This window comes from Agelaius phoeniceus, chromosome Z (genome assembly GCF_051311805.1).
Source record: "Agelaius phoeniceus isolate bAgePho1 chromosome Z, bAgePho1.hap1, whole genome shotgun sequence".
NCBI lineage: Eukaryota > Metazoa > Chordata > Aves > Passeriformes > Icteridae > Agelaius > Agelaius phoeniceus.
The window spans coordinates 68,117,766-68,137,638 of NC_135303.1; the positions used below are offsets into that span (position 1 = coordinate 68,117,766).

The following is a 19,873-nucleotide window of genomic DNA, read 5'->3' on the forward strand; positions in this document are numbered from 1 at the left end:
ACACAGGTAGCAGAGGCACAAGATCACATGGAGTAAATGCTGTCTACACAAAAGCTGTGCATGCAGTGTTTGGTCACATAGTCAGCAGTTTGAAAGAGGTAGCTGAACTCTTCAATCTTATAGGCCATCACCCTGCCAGTTCAGGATCTGGGGAGCTGGGGACTGCACCTTTCCCCTGTGTTCAGGCTGCTCTGCATGATTTCTAATGGGGTTCTGTGACACTACTTTGAAAACCTAGTCTGAAGCTTTTATCTCTCTGCTAATCACAATTTAGAGTTGAACTTCTTGCCCTGTACATTCTCCAGTACTCTTTGTTCACCTCTTAGCTTTAGAGGGATATTTTGACTTACAGCTGTGTGAAAGCAAAATAAGTCAATGCAGGAAGATAATGTAGAATTAAAAATGTTTGCAAATGAAATTCTAGGACATACCGTTCTGAAGGATGGACTTTTAGCTATAGTGCTTGCTGTGGATGCTAGGTGATGTGTCTGAATAAGCAGAAACTTGTCTCACACCTAACATTAAAAAGAAAAGAAAGAAGGCCATTCCCTCAGTCTCTCCTTCAGGCAGTATCAGCAGTCTTAATTTTTTTTCACTTTGCTTCTACTGCAGCATATGAGTTTGGAATTCGTTTTCAAAAGAGCTGAGGATGAAGACATTAATCTTTCACTGCCCGAGCTGGTGTCTCAATTGATTAAAATAAGTAATGTATCTTAGCTAACATAGAACTCTTTTACTCTTCCAGTAGATACATCGGCAGGCATGACTGCATTCCTCACATTAGAAATAGCTTTAGATAGCTTGAAGTAGTTTTCAGGACTTATTTTTTTCCCTAAGCAAGGTCTAAAGAGAGAACAATCTGCTTACACAATGTTGCTTTCTGTTTAGCAGACCTTGGTGGCACCTGAATGAACTGGTATAGCTGAGGGACACTGTTTCCCTTAGCAGTTAGAACTCTTCATTTTTAAAACTAGTATATGTTCTCACACTGTTTTGGACTGCATAAATGACACACAGTCCTGCATGAGAATTTGTCAAATGATTGCCATCACTGTTATTCATTGAGTATTAAGATCACATACATTTAAATTTGTGGATAATATGTGTATAATTTTTAGTGTTTTTGCTTCCATTTGTCACAGGAAAAGTGATCAAAATACCTGTAATGTAGGAACTCTGTTCTCTTTAAAGCAATTAATCTCTGAAGTGTTGCTAACTTTCGATTTGAAAAAAAGTTCAGAGACCTAATAAAAGGAGCTTCAACCATGAGTCATAAGGGAAAAAGGCATGGATGGCTTACATAGTCATTTTTGGATGCTTATTTTTAAATATTTGTTCACCCACCACACACTCCACCACATGCTAAAATTTCCATGATGACTGTCAATATGCTGGGGCTTTTGTTGCTGCAGAGGGGCATTTCTGCAGTTGGAAGTATAAGCTCTGCACTCTGTATAGCTCATGTTGGTACCACTTACCCTTTCTTGCTAGGACTTCCCTGCACTGCTTACAATGCTCATGTCAGATACTCTAGTCAGTATGCACCTCATGTCTGCTTGTCTTCTGTAAACTGCCTGCATATTTCAAGGCATTCCTTGGGATAGAGAGCAAGCGGCTCCTCAGCAGGGGTGGAGTTTGTACTCCTCTTGCTGGCTGTCAGGATGTCCCAGTGCTTTGTCATCTATTCTGTTCACACATAATGACACTGGAAAAACGCCAAGCACCTCATCTTTATCCCCATCTCCCAAGAAGACCACTGGTTACATTTCTTGGTTATTTATTTAACCAATATTTTCTCATCTGTTCTTACATGCACAGGCTGGGGTGCTATGTCTTGTCTTTGCATCATGCCAGAACCAAAAGAAAAGGAAAGGTAATGACAGCTCTGTAAAAGCTGTGTAATTACTATAATATTTGTGTTACTGGGAGCTATGTTGAGGATGGCCTTCTCCAAGGAGCTACAATTGGGCTGAAGTGAGGTTGTGTGGGAGGGTGAAATGGACAGGCAGACACCACTCAGCCCTGTCTTGGGGTTGTGGTATGTGGATGGTGGGGCAGCCAGGGATGCTCAGGTTGAGGTGAGGAGGGATCTGGTGAAGACAAACATTAGCAGTTCTTCCTGTGCAGGTTCCAACAGGGACACAGCCACACCTGAAGAAATGATGGCTGTCTAGACCTGGCCTTACTTCCCAGCCAGATAGCTCACACTAATGGTGCTTCAGTCCCTCCACCAAGAGCACAAAACTAGATAGAAAGTGATCTTGTCAACAAATCCCACACATTTCGTTCCCTAGCAGAGGCTGAGGAGTTTCTGTCCTAGAGGGAAATTGCAATGATTTGATCATTGTGCCTTCATGAATGTCAGACATCTACAGAAATAGACTTTACAAAGCAGCATTTTTCCCCACGGTATGCTTTCCACATGTTTTTAGGAGCTCCGTTAAACGTTAACAAAAATTATATCCTTACACTCTTGTGCCATTTGTTTATATCACCTGTTAGGTTTAATCTTCAGGAATTACCTGGGAAGATGAAGGGATGATCACAGTTTAATTTATTATGCCCTTTAAAATTTAGGCCGTTCTGAATTTGGTAGTATTTTACTAGATTCTTACTTTTTAATCCTTATGTATAACTCCCACCTGCTGGAGCATGGAACGTGTTTTCCATGTTCCATTCCAACTCCTGTAGTCAGGATGTGACCAGAGGGGACACAGGATGGATAGGTTTGTGTTCCCAGCCACCTGCTGTCCTTGTGAGCCACCCTGTTTCTCTACTGCCATCATCAGCCCAGCTGCCCTGCAGAGCTCACAGCAACGGCATCTGCCTCTCCTTGTGGGGCATTTCCTCTGCTAACAGGAACATTGGCCCAAACAGTGTCCATTTTTTGTTACTCCTCCCTCAGTCCACATGAGCAACCATGATTTGCTCATCCTGCACTGCTCTACAGCTTCACATTGCTTCCAGATTTGTTATATAAATTGCATATATATTATATACACTAAATACATATCCAGGTCTGCATGGTTTTAACTGATTGTAGGTGAATTGTTTATAGCAGTGGGATTCCAGTGCTAGGCCTGTGCTGCATTTCTTATCACCCCTAATGCCTGTACTCCTCTACAACACTTGTCTCCACTTCTCAAGGCCACTGATACTGTATCAGTCATGTTTCCCTATGCTTCATCCTCACATTAAAGCCATAAATATCTCATCCTACACAGAATGGCAGCTTGTAACTACTAGCTGTAAAAACACTAGCTGTAACATCCAAGGATAAAAATGTAAAACAAATTAGCGATTTACATCTGGCCAGTTAGAGATACTGATGTCACAAATAAATTGAAGTAATCAGAGCTTCAGGTGGGTCAGGAAAAGATTGGCCAGACCAGGTGTGGCAAACCTCAGCCCTGAGGTGCTGCACATGCAGTGCAAAGCCTGTTACTGGCAGTGACAGTGGCATCCTGCAGGATGACAAGGCTACATTCCCATCCCAGTGCCCTACACATAGTCCTTTGCTCTTCCAGCCGTGTATGTGCAGGCAAAGGGAAAAAGAGGAAATCCGAGTCTGGCTATGGCCAGCAGCTTCACAGAGACACCAGGGCTCCAGTGCACCTTGGCCTCAGTCCCACATACACCAACATCCACAGAAATTTTCAGAAAAGAGTGCAGCTGTAACAGATCAAGCGTCAAGCATTCTATGATGTGAATTGCCCATCGAGAAATGAGTAAAGCACTTGTAACTTGAATTTACTTTAAAATATTGGTCTAAATTGTGGTTTCATTGTAGTGCTTCCAGTCTTTGAGTAGAATGGACTTACTAATCTTACTGTCCTCACTTAGCTAGTCTGAAATACCTACTAATTTCACATTGCTCTCTTAATAGGATTCAAATTTGTTGCATCTCTTTCAGTTTAATAATTTCAATTGACAAGCACAATTAATTTGTTATTTGGTTTCTTTATTGATTTCTCTGTACTGTTCTTGAAATGTTCAAGCTTCTTTTTTATCAAAATAAGCAGTTAATAATAATCTTATACTGTTAAAATTGGTATTTTTTTTCACTCAATAATTTCACTTAAATGCAACAGTAAAGGCTACATTTCTATGTCTTGACCAGTGCAGAATTTTGTTTTAATTAACAAGAGGCTGGTGAGAACCATGGCATTGAATCTCATAAAGTTTATTCAAAACCCCTACATATATACTACAATTGCCTGCTAGCAATATATAACAACATAATGGCATTATAATGTTACAACAAGATGAAAGGGCCTGGTTGTTGTAAACTGATATGGCTACCATCAATGTACTGGGGACTACCTGATCAAAGGCTTGACATTCCTATGACATTTAAGCTGTTCTTTCCAGGAGGTTTCAAACATAACCAGAGAATCACAGAATCATAAAACAGTTTGGTTCGGATGGGATCTTTAAAGGTCATCTAGTGCAACCCCTGCACTGAGCAGGGACATCTTCAACTAGATCGGTTTGCTTATAAATCACAGCCTGAATAAAAAAAACTTTTTAAATCATAATGTTTTTATTTGCCTCTTGGTAAATGTTCTACTACTTTTTCTCAAACAAAGCCTGTGAGATCAGTGTCTCTCTTAGAGGACCTGGAGGAAGGTGGGTAAAAATGAAAACTGACACAGTTGCTAGAGTTCTGGTTTGCAAACAGGAATATCAGAAAGTCATATCTCAGAGGACAATTCAAAAGCAGCATATTACTTGAACTGAAATAAAGACTTTACTATCCAATAAGTAAGAAAATTTTACTTGGTGAAGAACTCTGCTGTTGTTTCCAGAGGAAACCAAATTTGTTCCAAAAGAGGATTTATCCCAGCTGCTCCACTTGTTTTTTCCCTTCTAGTAGCCGATCTACTCACAGGTAGGAAAAGTCATATTAAACGAGTATTTGGTGTCATCTAGTGGTAACATTTGTTTCAGCAACTTTGTCAGCTATACAGCGATGCAGATGTAGTCTTCTAGGAAATTTTATCTGATTTTGGTCTTAAGCTTTTTTCCTAGTTGGTAAAGGAGAGAGATTATGGAAAATAAAAATCTGTATCACTTTAGGCTGATTCACTCCAGTGTGAATCTAGTGACTGGTTCACTCTAAAATCAGAGCAAGGCTTTTTTCCCCCCTGCAAATCCTTTCCTCTTTCTTCTAAAAGTAAGAGAACACTGACTTCATGGTTTTGATGGAGCACTTTGCTGACACAGTTGCAGGACTGAATTATGATATCAAAAGTGCCTGAGAAGGTAAGTTTTAGCTTTCCTGCCCCACTGTCTTAGAAGGAGGGATTACTTTAATCATGTTCTTCAAAAAAGAGGTGATCAGAGTGCAAAGTGCTGTGTTCATGAAATTTTTTAGTTTGGTGGGGATTTTCTTTTTACCTGCCCTGAACCCTCAGGTATTCCTGATGCTACAGGATGGACAGTGTTGCTTATTAACTATATAGCCATGAAAGTGACTGGATGGGAATTGGCATGTTTGACATAATCTGATCCAAAGTAAAACCTGACAGACAAAGATCAACAAGAGCAAGTCAAACCAGCACCCTCAGTTAAATAGGTAGGTAGAAACAGCCCTTCCCTTCTGTGCAAGAGGAGCATCCTGGGGAAAAAGAACTGGTAATTCTAGAGTAACTAAGCATGTTACTCCTCTAAAAGCACTGTGGTCTAAGTACGACTGACTTGTTCAAACGAGTTCAATGACAGATTCATTTTTGCAGTAGTAGGCTGCAGAACCAGATGAAAGGTCAGGCAAAACCAAGAATGGAAGATACATGAAAACAGAAAGCTAGTTTGTCTGACAACAATTTTCCAAATTACATACGTACTAATGGATATCCCTAACTAAACACCCTTCCTGGCTTGCAGGTCGTGAGAACTGAGAGCAAACTCTTCAGAGATGCGTCAAAAGGTTTGGTAGGTTACAAAACAGAAAAATAAATCAGACTTTGGCTGCGGACAGAGCTCTGCAGAGGCTGAGAGAACAGATATGCCCACAGAAGGAGGCGCTGCTCCACCACTTTCCACACCTCACGGTGGCACCTGCAGTCACCCAGGGTCCTCAGCTGCTTGTCAGGATTTGGATCCAAATCTCTTGAGGTATCCTGAAATTACACCCTTGACTTATTTTCTGTAATTTTTCCCTGGACCTTAGTGAAAGGTTTCTTCCAGACTATTTTTTCTAATTTTAAAGAACTGTTCTCATGTCTGTCTGATCTTCCAGAAGAAACAATCAGAGTGACTTGAATATGGAATGGTTGTTTAGCAGACAGGTTGTTGCTGTGAGAAATTTTCTTCCTTTCATCAGTCATTGACAGAAGATAAAACAAGTTCCCTGGCAGAATCAATTTGTCAGGCAGAATTTAGACTATGTATGCTGGAAAATTACTTGACCCTTGACATGAGGAAGAGAAGAATTCTTAAAAGGAGAAAAAAATCTCAAGTGCTTTGTCCAATAGTATTCCCTTAAATGGCAGAGTAAGATACAGATGGCATGGTGAAGTTAAGTATTTATTTTTCAGTGGGTGCAAAAAAACCCCAAAGCAAACGGTTAAGCAACTACGCAAAGTGATCTATATCATGATATTGGCACTTATTAAAGAATCACTGGAATTCTGTCTGGGGCTCCTCCTTAAAACAGGCCTTTTTAATCCTTAGGTGTCAAAGTGCTTTCTAAAAGGCCAGTGAATTTGTTTGTTGAACTGAGACTTAAACATATTGTGTCTTTCTCAAAAACTCAGAAATAAAGTTGCTAATAAAATCTTCCTCCATTTGAAGGAGCTGTTTTTCTATGCCCCTTTATTCTTCCTTTTTTTGGTTTGTTTGTTTGTGTTTCTGTGTTTGTGTTCCTGAGTAGTTTAAGCTTTGAGTTCTTGTCAGAGATGCTATGACTCAGAGCAGAGTGATGGTATTTTGCTTTATTCCCTTGCTTTATTGTTGTAGAAGGCAAACATATAAAAGGCAAAGAATCCCTGTATCAATCATTATGCTGACTGTGTATCTTCTTTTGGATTATCTTGGTGAAGAGGTGTTGTGGGAACATTTCTTTCCCTGTGTTTTTAAACTTTTCATGTGTTTTGACTAATTTTAAAAATCATGGGCTTTTAAAATGGGTGAAAAATAGATCTCTGCTATCACTTTTGTTTCTCTTTCATGTACTAATCTATTAGTACAGCAAGAAAACCAGCACTATTTCTGCAACCTTTACTACCTAGTGTCCCTGGGCTGGGAGATAGATAGGCAGGATAAATTTGAGCATGTCCCATTTCTGTGTTATCACTGCCCAGCTCCCAGCATCAAACCATTGTGTCAGAGCTGAGGTTTTCATTTTACTCAGTAATTCCACTCCTGAGAAGGATGGAGATACACAGAGTACATGCTTACTTGTAAGGAGGGGACTTCAGACCCTGAAGTAGTTTTTTGCTGGGAACCCACAGTGCTTAAGTGGGTGATGATGTGGAAGAGGCCATTTGGTTGGCAGTGTCTGTAAGATGTAGAACATTGTAGAACATTGTGTCATCTGAGGATTACAGCCTGGAGGGTCTTGTCGTATGTCACTCTCATTGGATGCAGTGGCAGTAGCTATTTGTTGCACCTCTGAAAATCAGACTGGCAATCAGCAGGTCTGCAGCAGTAGGAACAGTTTGGAAGTTCTGTTTTATTTTTTGCATATCATGTGCTGGAATGACAATCATATGGATAAATTTTCCACTCTTAACTGGTGACATAATTGGTAAATAACCATAAATGGAAGCGTAAGACTTCCACAGTGTCTGTGAAATAAGTTCCTGCTAAATCAGGCCTTGACAACACGGTTGTCTTACTTGGCAGTACAAACAGCTTGTTAAACAGAATATATCTGTCTCTGTCACACAGTCTAGCAAGACTGTGGTGACTGCACACTTAATTTTACATAAAGTAAGATTACCTAACCTATTTTCAGTTTGAGAGAGAGTATCACTCACTTGAGAGTAAGCAAAACTATTTGAATAAACTTTCTGCATCCTTTGGACTTTTTGGAGGATGTTCCTTTTATAAGGATTGCTTCCTCTGTTAGGTTAATGACTGATGATTGTTCTGGTTCCTTCTCTCAATCCTTTTTTTCCTTCCTGTTTCTCCTGATTAGATGGATAGTAACAGGCAACTTTATAAGTCAGACCCGACTTACACAACAATCATAAGTTGCTGGCATAGCAGTACATCAGTTATCAGTTATGAGAAATATGTTTTCAGGGAATTTTTCCCATTTGGGCTTTGTAAATCAATTTGCATGTAAGTTTGTGTGAAAATGTTCCTTAAAACAATCACCCTGTTTCATAGTAATTACAAACTTGCAGCTGTAGTGAAGTATAGCCTTTCAGGGGATTAAGTAAAATTTCCGGAAAAGAACTCAATGGATATCCATGAGTTCATAGATACTACTTCTCAATAAAACTCTGCAACAAGGGAACTAATTTTCCTATAAGAATATAAAGTACATTTTCTCTGCCTTTTCTAACATAATAGAAATGCTCCCTGGAAAAGCTTTAATTTGTGAACTGAAAGACAAGACAGATAAAGTCAGTCAAAATATCCACCAATTTTTCAATTTTAATTTATCTTTTAATTTTTTTAAACTTCTAAGTAATTTACATTTTGAAACAAAATCATTGCAAGTTTAAAAAAAGAAGTAGAAAATGCCCCACTTGGAAACACTGGGGTCTAAAAGTAGTTTTGTTCTTATTACATAATAATGCAAATAAAAATATATAATTTTATTTATAAAAATAAAACAGTATATTAATTGAATTCCAATTTTTGAGTGGTTTAAATAAACTAACATTGTATTTTCAGAACTTTTTTGTTTCAAGTTAAAAACTTACAGTAAGTGCATGCTATTCCTCATACGGTAACTGCACTAGAAGAAGAACTGGAGTATCCAGCTCAGTGAGGATGAGAATTTCAACTTCAAAACATGCCACCACGGGGAATGGCTGAATTAATTTTGAGTATCCACATTTCTATCTGGAACACATATTGCATGAAACAACTGTAAAAATGTGTTTCCATCTAAAACTCAGGTATTATACTAGTGATGAATTGTGAACTTAAAGGCAAAACTTGCTTTCTTATGGCACCAGTTCAATTCCCCTGCAACATTTCCAAGTTGATACAAAATATTTTTCCTTGACAGAAAGAAGTGTCATGTCCATGGCAATTTCCTGTACGTTGGCATCAAATCAGAACTGGGCTGGGCTTCTACAATCTACCTTCAAGAAAATCCATTAGTATTTTCTGCCATCTTGCAGAGGGGACACTTCAGGCCACCAGGTCAACTGAATTAGAAGTAATTGTGTGGCTATAAAGGGCTTCTGTTGTTATGGGACAGACTTCTTTCCTTCAAGTCCACACAGGCAACCCAATTCCCAGCTCAGTGCATGAAAAAACTGGGCCTAAAATGATAAAGGTACTAGTACAATGCTGGTAAAAAAAAAAGATGGGCAAACACAACAATACAGCTCTTAAAGTAATTAACACTGCCATGTTGTCACAAGACAAATGAATTATGGTAAACATTTTAAGGCTCAGGAGTTAAAAAGCTTTAAGAATCAAGTAAGAAACCAATTACAGGGTGAAAATGTTCCTGAACTAGATTGCATATGTCAAACCAAGTTTCTAAAATTGGCATTCAGAAAGCTAATTGTTTTAGTTGGAAACTGAACAAATTTAACTTTCACTCATGTCACTCCATTAAGCTGGTTTTTATTTTAACAACCTTTAAAAAACTCGCAACACAGTTTGGTAATACTAAGAATAAATTTAGCTGTTTCCCAAGGAGACATTCCAGACTTTTAATATCACCCCAAATTGATAATTATTCATTTTTTGAAGATACACAGCAGTAATCAGTTAATGCTCTGCAGCATTGGCCATTTACAGGGATTTCCATTTCTCAATGACATCTGCTGAGAACAGGACTGTATTAAAAAAATAAAACAGAAATTGAAGCATTTACCCATGGATAAATGTATCCACATAATGCTAATCTGGGTGCTGGAAAACTGAAGAACTGAACTAAAAAAAGGCAAAAAATTGTTCCTTTTCTTCAGCTTTTGTACTAAAATGTTCAGGCTCTCTGCATTAACTTCCTCATCCTTTGCACTTCTCCTGTGAAGGCTGGCATTTTATTTTTTAAAGCAAAACCTGAGGTCTCCCTGAAATAGCATGACTTTACAACATAGTTTTACAAAGTATTACAAGAATCATAATGAAAGAGAGGTTACATAAACTTCTGGATGGACTTACCTAAAGCAGAGCTTGAGTTTGAACTAAAAATTTTACAGTGCTCAGTACAACCTATTACATTTCTGGTAATGCCTTTGTCAAGGCAATGCTTGAAAAGACTCTAAAATACACTTTTTCATTACTGTACATAAATTACATAGGTGGAGAAAAGCAATTCTGGAAAATTGTCATTGATTGCCTATCTTAAAATATACATTCTGAGAATGTCAGTGTTTGCAGAGGTTTAAAATTGATTCAAATTGATATATTTTTTTCCAAATGCTCAACACATTCCCTCTATCCATATGAAAAATGCAGTCAATTCTTTATTTCCAAGACTATCACATTTCTTCTTACTTTGGTCATGCGTTTTCCTTTATTGGGATCTTATCTGTTCTAATGCTTTCCATCTTTGTTTCTGTTTCCTTGTAGAGCATTTGCTCTGGTAGATACCAGTTATCTGATTTTATTTCAGCTTTCACTAAGGCATACTAGTGCAATGTCATGATTTCATTGCTGGCAGTGCCCAAAATTATTTAAGATACAGCTGCGTCATTTAAATTTGCTTTGTTTATATTAGGGATATGAGAACTGGCGTTTCCACAGGGCAGATTTTTCCCTTTTGCTCTTTAAGATGCATTCTGAATCAGTATAGGAAGCCGCAATCATGACTACAGGCTAGGTCTGATGAAAGAAATGAGATTACTGTCATCCTGTATGTGCTCTGGCCCTCTGCTACAGTATATGGCCCACTACAAAGGTATTCTGCCAACAGAGCTAGAATTCTTGTATCTGCTTAAATGGATTCCTTTGTTTAAACTAAACTGTTGGGCATTGCCTACCATAGCATGTAGAATGTTTTAACTGTGATGGCAGCCCTCCCTGCCAAAGAAATGTATGTGTAGGAAATTATGTCTTAAACAGTCACACTCTATCTGATATGAACCACCAAAAAGCCGGCAGAAATAGGGCTCAAAACCATGACTGAGTTCCTCTGGTTACTATTCAGCAGGTGACTCTCACTGACTCTTAATGAACTGCTGAATGAACTCTCAGCCTCTGTAGAAGACAAAAACATTTTAACCCATGTTTGCCTGGCCATCTCCTGTCATTGCAGCAAACACGTGTCTTTGCTGAACCATAACACTCCACCCGGCTTCTGAGCGGTGTATGAGCAGACTCCTTCACAGAAATGAGAAAAATGCCTTAAAAAACTACCCGTCGTTCTGAACCCGTCGTTCAGATGCAGGTCTGCAGGGATTTCCTAAGCACAAGAATAACACTGAGGTTACATGACTATTTTTCCCAACTCTCCTACCAAGAGAGTTGTCCTGGCAAAAAACAATGCTGTGTGGGCCCAGTGTGAAAAGAGCATTTGGATGGAAAATTTCAGCTGATGTTTGACAGTCACAGGCATCTATAAACACAGCCTTTATACTGGGAAATGTCAGGCATCTTTGCAGTTGCTAATGCCACCACCTCTGCATTTCATTTAAGCAGAATGAACCCATGCCAATGAACTAAGCATACATCTGTATGAAATGCCTTGGTTTAGCATAGGGAAAGGCACCTTCATGGTTGGCTTTACAGTGAGCCTGGAGAGAAAAACTAGAACAGTTAGTAAGCAAGCCCCTCTTTAAGTTTACTTAGTATACAAAAACCTTGCTTTTGAGCAATAGAGAAAGAAAAGAAAAAAGTCGATTCTCTTTGTTCGTTCTCTAGTTGCCCGCTGTGCTGTTCCCTGTCCTGGGGCAGTACCACTGCGCGGCCTGGCCCCCGCCGGGATGCTGCGCTCCGTGTGGGCGCTGCCCCGCCGGAGGTGCTGCCTTCGAGCCCAGGGTGCCCGGTCCCGGCGGGGGCCCCGGCGCTGACAGACCGTGATCCCCCCGAGCAAGTGTGCAGCGCTGGCTCGCCCGCTCCTCGCTGCCTCCAGTTACATCCCTGGCAGGAGCCCGCGGCTCTCGGCTTCGCTTTCCAGGGTTATTTTTGGCCGGGGCCGCCGCATGCTGATGGCAGCGAGCCGGCGAGCCCCGGGCGCCTTGCCGGGCGGCGCGGCGCCGGCGGGGCCCCCGGCGGGGCGGGCGGGCAAGGGGCGGCGCGCCCCCCGAGCCCGCCCCGGCTCCCTCGCCTCGCCGGGCGCCGGCCGGGGGCCGCCGGGGGCCGAGCGAGCGCGGCCCCGCCCGGGGAACGCCTCTGGGCTCGCACCGCCGGCTCGGCAGCGTGCGCCGGGGCCGCCGCTGGCCAGCGGAGCCGCGGGCGGGCGGCAGCCGCCATGGAGCGGACCCCCATCCCCGTGCTCACCGTGCAGACGGCGCCCTACGAGGACCAGCGCCCCACGGGCGGAGGGGGCCTGCGGCGGCCCACGGCGCTCTTCGAGAGCCAGCGCAACTACCTGCCCAACTTCGTGCAGAGCCTCCTCTCCTCCGTGGACCTCCGCGACCGGCAGGGCTGCACCATGGTGGTGGGCAGCGACGGCAGGTACTTCAGCAAGACCGCCATCGAGATCGTCGTTCAGATGGCCGCGGCCAACGGGGTAAGCTGTCCCCTCGCCCTTCCCGCCGCCCCGCGGGTGCCCCTGCTCCCCGTCCCTGGCAGCGGCACCCGCGCCCTGCCCGCGGGAACGCGGGAGAGCCCGCCAGTGTCATCCCGGAGAGCGCTCGAGGCACAGATAAAGCCTGGAGGAGCCCGCCTGCGGCTGTGTAGGAAATTATGTCTTAAACAGTGCCACGGCCAGCCCCGCACCTGCCCGTGCCGGCGTCCCCGGGCTCTGCCGCCGGGCCTTGGACAGGCGGTGGCTCCATCGGCGTGGTGGCAACCTCTGGAGACTGCCAGCCGTGCCGTGCTGTTTCACCCCTTATTTTAGAAGGAGGAAGGCATGGGAACTGAAACATAGGGTCACTCTGCAGGAGAAAATGTAGCAGAGTTAAAACTAAGTTCGCGGGGAACAAAGGTATCAAACAAGCACCTGCTGCTCAGGATATTTTAGAGGAAAATGGTACTGTTGAAGGAAGAGGAATTCAGCATTTTACCCGCAACCTTAGGAAAAGAACAGTTCTTTCCTCTTGGTCACTTGCTAACAAATTATAAAATACAGGGGGACACCAGTGGCAGAAACCTCTGGTCAGATGGGATACAAATTTTTTTGGTGCAGTTTTGAATGTAGGAAAGAACCCAGGAAGAGAACTTTTGTCTTCTGCTAGAAGAAGAGAGAACTTATCTCCTCTGTGCATGTGGAGACGAGATATTTCTGTATATATGCATTCATGTGTGGATGTGTATATACAGAAAGCTGGAAACACTACATAATCCAGGCTTGAAGTTCCTACTTCAAAGCAGAGTTGAAACTGCTATCTCTTGTTATGATGCCTAGACTGATCCTCTAGGTTTGGCAGAAGGAGTGATATAATTCTGTAGGGTTTTTTTAAATAGGGATTTTTTTTATTCAAAAGCTCAGTACTTTAAAGGCATTCCTTTCAAAAGATCTTTCAATTTTGAAATTAATCTCCATATGTGTTTGAATTTTCCCTGCTGATTTGCTGTCACATACAAGACCAACCAGCCTTGTATGAATAATGAGTATTTTAAATTTACTTCAAAAGTATGTTCTCAACATGGTGATAATATCAAGCAGATGTTCAGTGATGCCTTAAGATTTCAGAGACTATGTTACATACTGTCTGCCTAGTGCAAAATCACTGTTCATATAGGGACTTGTTAGAGGCCAGGGTTTAAGTGGCCCAGGGTGTGGGAGGGCTCTGTGGGGGCACTGGTGGAAGTGGGGACAGTGGCGAGACTAGCACAGTGGTTCCACCTGCAGTGTCCGGGAAGGGAGCGTGCAGGGAGTGAGTGCAGGGCAGAGGAGTGGACTGGTGTGTGGGGAGTTGCAAGGAAGGTGGGAAGCACATGGAGGAGTGCTGCTCCCGAGCCCCATTGCCCTTGTGGCCCAGTGGAGACAGTCTCGTTGATGGTACTGTACCTGTTGGCCAGGTGGGGTAAGGTGCAGCAACAGCTAAAGCAAGAGATGCCCTGCAGAGGCTGAGGTCCTCATATGCTGGTAGGAGCTACCGGGATGGGTTTCAGTGCAGAGTGGCCACAAGAACTGAGGTGCTGAAGAAATTTAGGATTTAGAGGAGCAGAGGCTTCTCGCCCAAGTTATACTGACTTAATTTTTCCTGTCAGCCTGCCTCCTTCCTACTGCTTCTGTCACATTCCCCATCTTGCTGGAATATCTTTCTGACCTCAGGAGATTTCCAGTTTGAGATGATTCTGACACCTTGCTGTAATAATGCTCTTTCCCCTTTCTTAGTTACTGCAAGTTTCTTAGTAGCACAGTTTCTTCCTAGTGCTTTCTGAAGCCAAACTCCTAATGTTTCTGCTCACAGTTCTCACAAATACCTGAATTCACATGTGATTCTCTTGCTAATGACACAGTCCTCAGAAATTGATCAGCCTAGCTGGTAGGGAGCTATTGAAAAGGCTTCCTATTTCCATGTCCTAATGCTCTGTTCCCTCTTTAACATCTTCACCCTGGTCATCTTCACCTCTGTTTCTCTCAAGCACAATGTAAATGCGTAAGTTTCACATTTACTTCATTAGTACTAGTTATATGTTTTATTTTTTGGCTGTTAAGATAGACATTCTGGGAAATATCTAAATCTCCTTGATAGCATTGTTTAGTGCTGTGCTATATAAATAGGGGGAGAGGAGGAGACTCGTGAGCAAAGATCTGTCCCTCTGGATGAGGTTAATATCATGAGAAAGCATGTAGCTGGTATCACAGGGAAAGAAGTGAATTGATGTAGGCTGGATCAGATGAAACATGGGGAAGGCTTGAAAGGTGCATTGAAAATGTTCAGCTGCTCTGAGTGCCAGCAGTGCTGATAAACTGAACTTTAATCTCCTTGCTGGAAGACCCGTACCAAGAGCCATGGCTAGTTGTGCTGGCTGAGTACAAAAATAAATGTGATTTTCTATTATCATCTGTAAATGGATTGCCCTTTAGAGTTGCTAGGTTCCTCTTGTTCTAACTTGTGGGTGACTCATCCCACATTCCCCCTGTGCTAACAGCCTAGCACGGTTGGCATGGGCTCCAGTACAAGGAATGAGATGAGGTCCCCTGCTCAGTCAGCTGCCAATGCTTGGCCGGCCTTCTACTCATCCTTGGTGCTGCTGGCTCATGCCCCCCAGCTCCAGGCTGCAGGTACATGCACCACTGCTGCAGCCTGCACAGCCTTCCTGTGGTGGCAGCAGCTACAGGCTGGCCCTTGCTCTGCAGCTGCCAGCAGCTCCTGTTCAGAGCCAAGGGTGACCGGCCAGGGTTACCCTCAGTGGGCACACAGCTGGGATGGTAACAAACACTGCTGGGTAAGGGATGCATGTCATGGGAAGGTGGGGGACTGTGAGGAAGGGCAGACAGAGGTCCTGTACCATTCTGGGTTGCAACAATCAGTTTGACAAAGTAGAGGTGGTAGCAGATCATTTGAGGGTCTATTTCCCTTTTCACCTGCGTTGTGCCAGTAGTAGTGCAATACAATTCATCTATGTATTAGATGGAAATACTCTATTAGACCCACCAGCTGGATGGGTGTCTAATTTTTAATGGAAGGTTTAGGATACGTTTAAACAAGAAGCTGTTATTTGTGAGTCTCAGTGGTGGATCAGAAGGCAGTGCCGTTACTCTTGAATGTGGAAAGTCATGACAACGTGCTAGAGAGACTGCAGAGTATTGCTAGTAATGCTGCAGAAGTGTGAGATGGCAGAGTTGAATTTTCTGGTTGTTTCCTATGTAATACCATGTTGGTTTTATTTTCCATGGCCTTTCATGCAAATCTTCCCTGCCTCCCTGGGTCTGTGTGATATTTATTTGCTTCTACACTGAGCGTGGTGTTCATATTCCTGAATTTTACTATAGTATCGTAAAGATACTAGTAAAATACAGGAAGGCAGAGCCCGAAGGATGTAATGTACTTGCTTCACATTCTTTCAAGTAAAATTGGCTGAGGCATGTGAGAGATTACTGGGAAAAATAATTAAAAAAAAACATTAAACGAGTCCATAGTAATCAGCTGAATTGTCTGAAAAGGCACAGCTGCAAGTGGTAATATTGCATAAAAATGTTCTTGTAAAGTACTTGTTAGGGTACTTTATTCTTTCAGCTGTAACTGTTTGCTGAGGATCTTTGTTTCTGCTGTTGTTACTAAAGTACAGGAACAAAATAGAATGTGGCATAGGGACACAGTAATAGAAGAGATATTACATGCCTGTGATCTTGTAGCCATGCAAGTTTTTGAATTCCAGAGATAATCTTTCCATGCTATGAAATTGTCCAAGATTTTCAGAAGGATATTACTGGAACTTTAATTGTGACCCAGTATGTGGGTACAGTTTGGTAACCGTTTTAGCTCAGATTGTGAGAAGTCTGTAAAAACAAGTATTAATTAAATTAATTAAAGAAATAATTTAATGCTAGTTTAGCATTTGATTCAAAATGAAGAGATTCTGAGAAGATGACCTTGTGCATTCCTGCCACCAAAATTAAAACAGGAAAGGAAGATGGATAGCACATTTACACCTCTAAAGTCTGCACTGTCCTGAGGGAGTTTTGTAGAAGCACTGATGGCCTTAATAAAAGGTGAAACTTTATAGTAGTCCCTGCAGATAAAATACTGTTGTATCATTTATGTAATGTGATTTGTCGGATCCTTAGTTTAGAATGCTAAATATTGCAATATTTCTATAGTACAGAAATTAGCATAATAAATAATATTTCAAAGTAGTATAGAAATAGTAGCCTCATGACAAGTGCTTAAAGCAAAATCAAATTACTCATCTTTATATTAATATTTGGCATCCAGAAAAATGGGAAAACTGGTTTATGTGACATCTGCTGAATGGGAAGAAATGAAATATAGCAAAGAGATAGTCCTAGGTAATTTGTGCATTCTGAATAATTTAAGGATTGGACTAACTTTTAAAAATACAGTGATGTGCATGAGGACATAAACTTAAAACTCACTACTTTAGATTTAGAAATACCAAAACCATGCTTGTGACAAGCCTGCATGCAAGTGTAAATATGTTTATACTTGAGTGCCTCCAGATAGATTCAGAGTGTTGTTTTCAAGCGTTTTGTAAAACGTCATTGCTGTCATATTCCTTTTGTTTACTCATACACAATACTGTTTTAAGAGCTGGCAGCCATTTCTGACAGCTGTATTTGGAAGATTGAGTCATTGCTCTAGCTTTCTACATGCTTCACAGTTTAAAAAAAGGGAGGAACAATATTCAAAACAAACAATTTCAAGGTTTTTAAAATAAAATTTTTCTTTTCATGGTAATATTTTGTTTGTTTCCTATTAGCTCTCCTGTTTTCTAGCAACATTCCATAGGCCTCAGAATTATCTGCCAAAACTCTGAAAAGAGAAGCAGGTAGACAAACAATTATTCTTTCATCAGAGCTTGAGGTAGAAATCTCAGAAGAGTGCATTTTCTGCACATTTTTTAAAATTGAAAAGCAGATCCTGTGGTTCTTACTGAAAGAGAAACGGTTAGACATAGTTTGTGATTGGTGAGAATTATCAAAAAAGTAATTTATGGTAGAAGTTGATAATTTCTCTGTAGTCCTAATTTTTGAAATTAAAATAGTTTACAAAACCGTCTTAAATAATAATCTCCTAATCCTTTGCTCTTCTGAAATTATTTGAACCCACACTTTTAAGTAACCATTAAGGTCCTCTTGTGAGTGCCCAGAAGAACATCATCTGTATACAAAGGAACAGCTCCATATGGCCAGGAGGCAGGTAGTGACACCTCCTGTGCTGTTGCTTTGCTGAACAGACTGTGGAGCTATCAAATCTCCTTCAAATTAGAGAATGAAGTCTGAAGTTCAATTCCTAGTCTGCTTTCAGATGGGGAGTCGGAGGGATTTGGTGTTCTGCCTTTCCCTCTGCCTACCCTAACAGCCTTGCCCCTTCCCAAACTACTGCTCAGTAGTGGTGGTGGTGATGATAGGGGTTTATTTGATTTTTTAAAAATATTGATGTTATTAAGAAAGTCCAGACTTCAACAATATCATTTTAAGCTCCTTGCGCAGCTGCCTCAATTCTCCTCTGTAACACTTTACCTCCCCTTCTCCCCTTGCTTGTTTGCGTCTTCCTTTTGCGTTCCCCAGAAATTGGAACTCCTCTTGTATTTCTTTGTAAATACATTTCTTGTTGGCTCCTAGATTATTTATGTTAAACTGAAACTGTAGTATCTGCATAGGGGATGAAGGCATGGTTTTGAAATTGGAACCTTGCAGTGGAACTGCATATAATACCAAGCACATTGAGTCAGTGTTTAATAACACCACCTGAAAGGGCTTTTTTTTTTATTTTAAGAATGGTGGGAACTTCCCCTGCTCAGCTGTGCCCTGGGAAACTATTCATTTGGAATAGCCAAGGAGTCATTGATAGCTGAAGGAGGAGCAATGCTTTCTGTGGTGCAGGACATCCAAGGCTGTCATGCAATAGAAGTGTAACTACAAGAGACTGCAGGTCCTAATGTGGAGTGGTACTTGTGATTACACTGGAAGGCTGCTCTGTGAAAGGCAATTTGCTTTCTCTTCTTTTTCTGTTAAAGCCCCAGCCCTGCAAATGCATCCATGGGGTCAGCCCTAAACTCTACTAATATCTGAGAGGATTTGCTGACTTGTGGGCTTACCTGGCAAGTTTTGGTAGCAGGATGATAGCCTAGTGTTGTGATTGGGAGCTTTGCAAATCCTTGTCATTGCTGTGCTCTTGCTGTACTGTCGCATGCAGGCCAGTGGGGTTAAATGTGCCAGGTTACAGTATTTTTTGTCAGTGCTCCAGGTTAGCATGCAACCAACTCATGGATATTTCTCTGCAAAAGATTATGTTCTGTACCAAGACTTTACCATTTCTATCCTGTATATATATTCCTATTGTGTGCGTGTTTGTATACTAATTTTCAAAAATTTAGTACTGCTCAGACTACTTTGGCTTGTTTTTCCCATGTAGATTGGCAGATTGGTTATTGGACAGAATGGGATCTTATCCACACCTGCTGTTTCATGTATCATCCGAAAGATCAAAGCTGCTGGTGGAATTATCCTAACAGCTAGCCACAGTCCTGGGGGACCTGGAGGAGAATTTGGAGTCAAGTTTGAAGTTGCCAATGGAGGTATGGTTTTTTTAAAAAAAAGACACTACAACGTTGCATCTTGGCATCCTGGAAATGGCTTGTGAGGATGACTAGCTGTCTGTAATTATGTGTTTTTTATTTACTCTCTTAAAACTGTGGAGGATGTAGGCATCTCTTTTTCTTTAAATAATATAAGTGTATTTGTGTACATGGGTCTGAAAAATAAGCATTAAATGTTCATTGAAGCCCTTGGGGTAGCTGTAAGATTTCTATAAATAACTTGCCATCTGGTTTTTGCAGTCATTTATGTAGGCATCCAGATTACTGTAACAATTTTGATCCTTTTATAAAGGTGCCTATGAGGGAGCTCTGTTTTCCTCATATTTCTGTATTGCTTGTCTTGGCATTTACCTTAAAGTGTGTAATTTCAGAAATACTGTAAGCAGTGTAA

General features: G+C 41.5%; 1 protein-coding gene across 1 annotated transcript in view; it reads left to right on the plus strand.

Moving 5' to 3' along the window:
• Nucleotides 1-12,413: 12,413 nt before the first annotated feature.
• Nucleotides 12,414-19,873, plus strand: part of PGM5 (phosphoglucomutase 5) — a 69,080-nt gene continuing 61,620 nt past the window's right edge. Inside the window, exons 1-2 of the mRNA XM_054652197.2 lie at nt 12,414-12,814; nt 19,299-19,461. Of these exons, the coding sequence (XP_054508172.1) occupies nt 12,554-12,814; nt 19,299-19,461 (424 nt within the window). The 5' untranslated portion in view covers nt 12,414-12,553. The remainder of the gene's footprint in view (nt 12,815-19,298; nt 19,462-19,873) is intronic.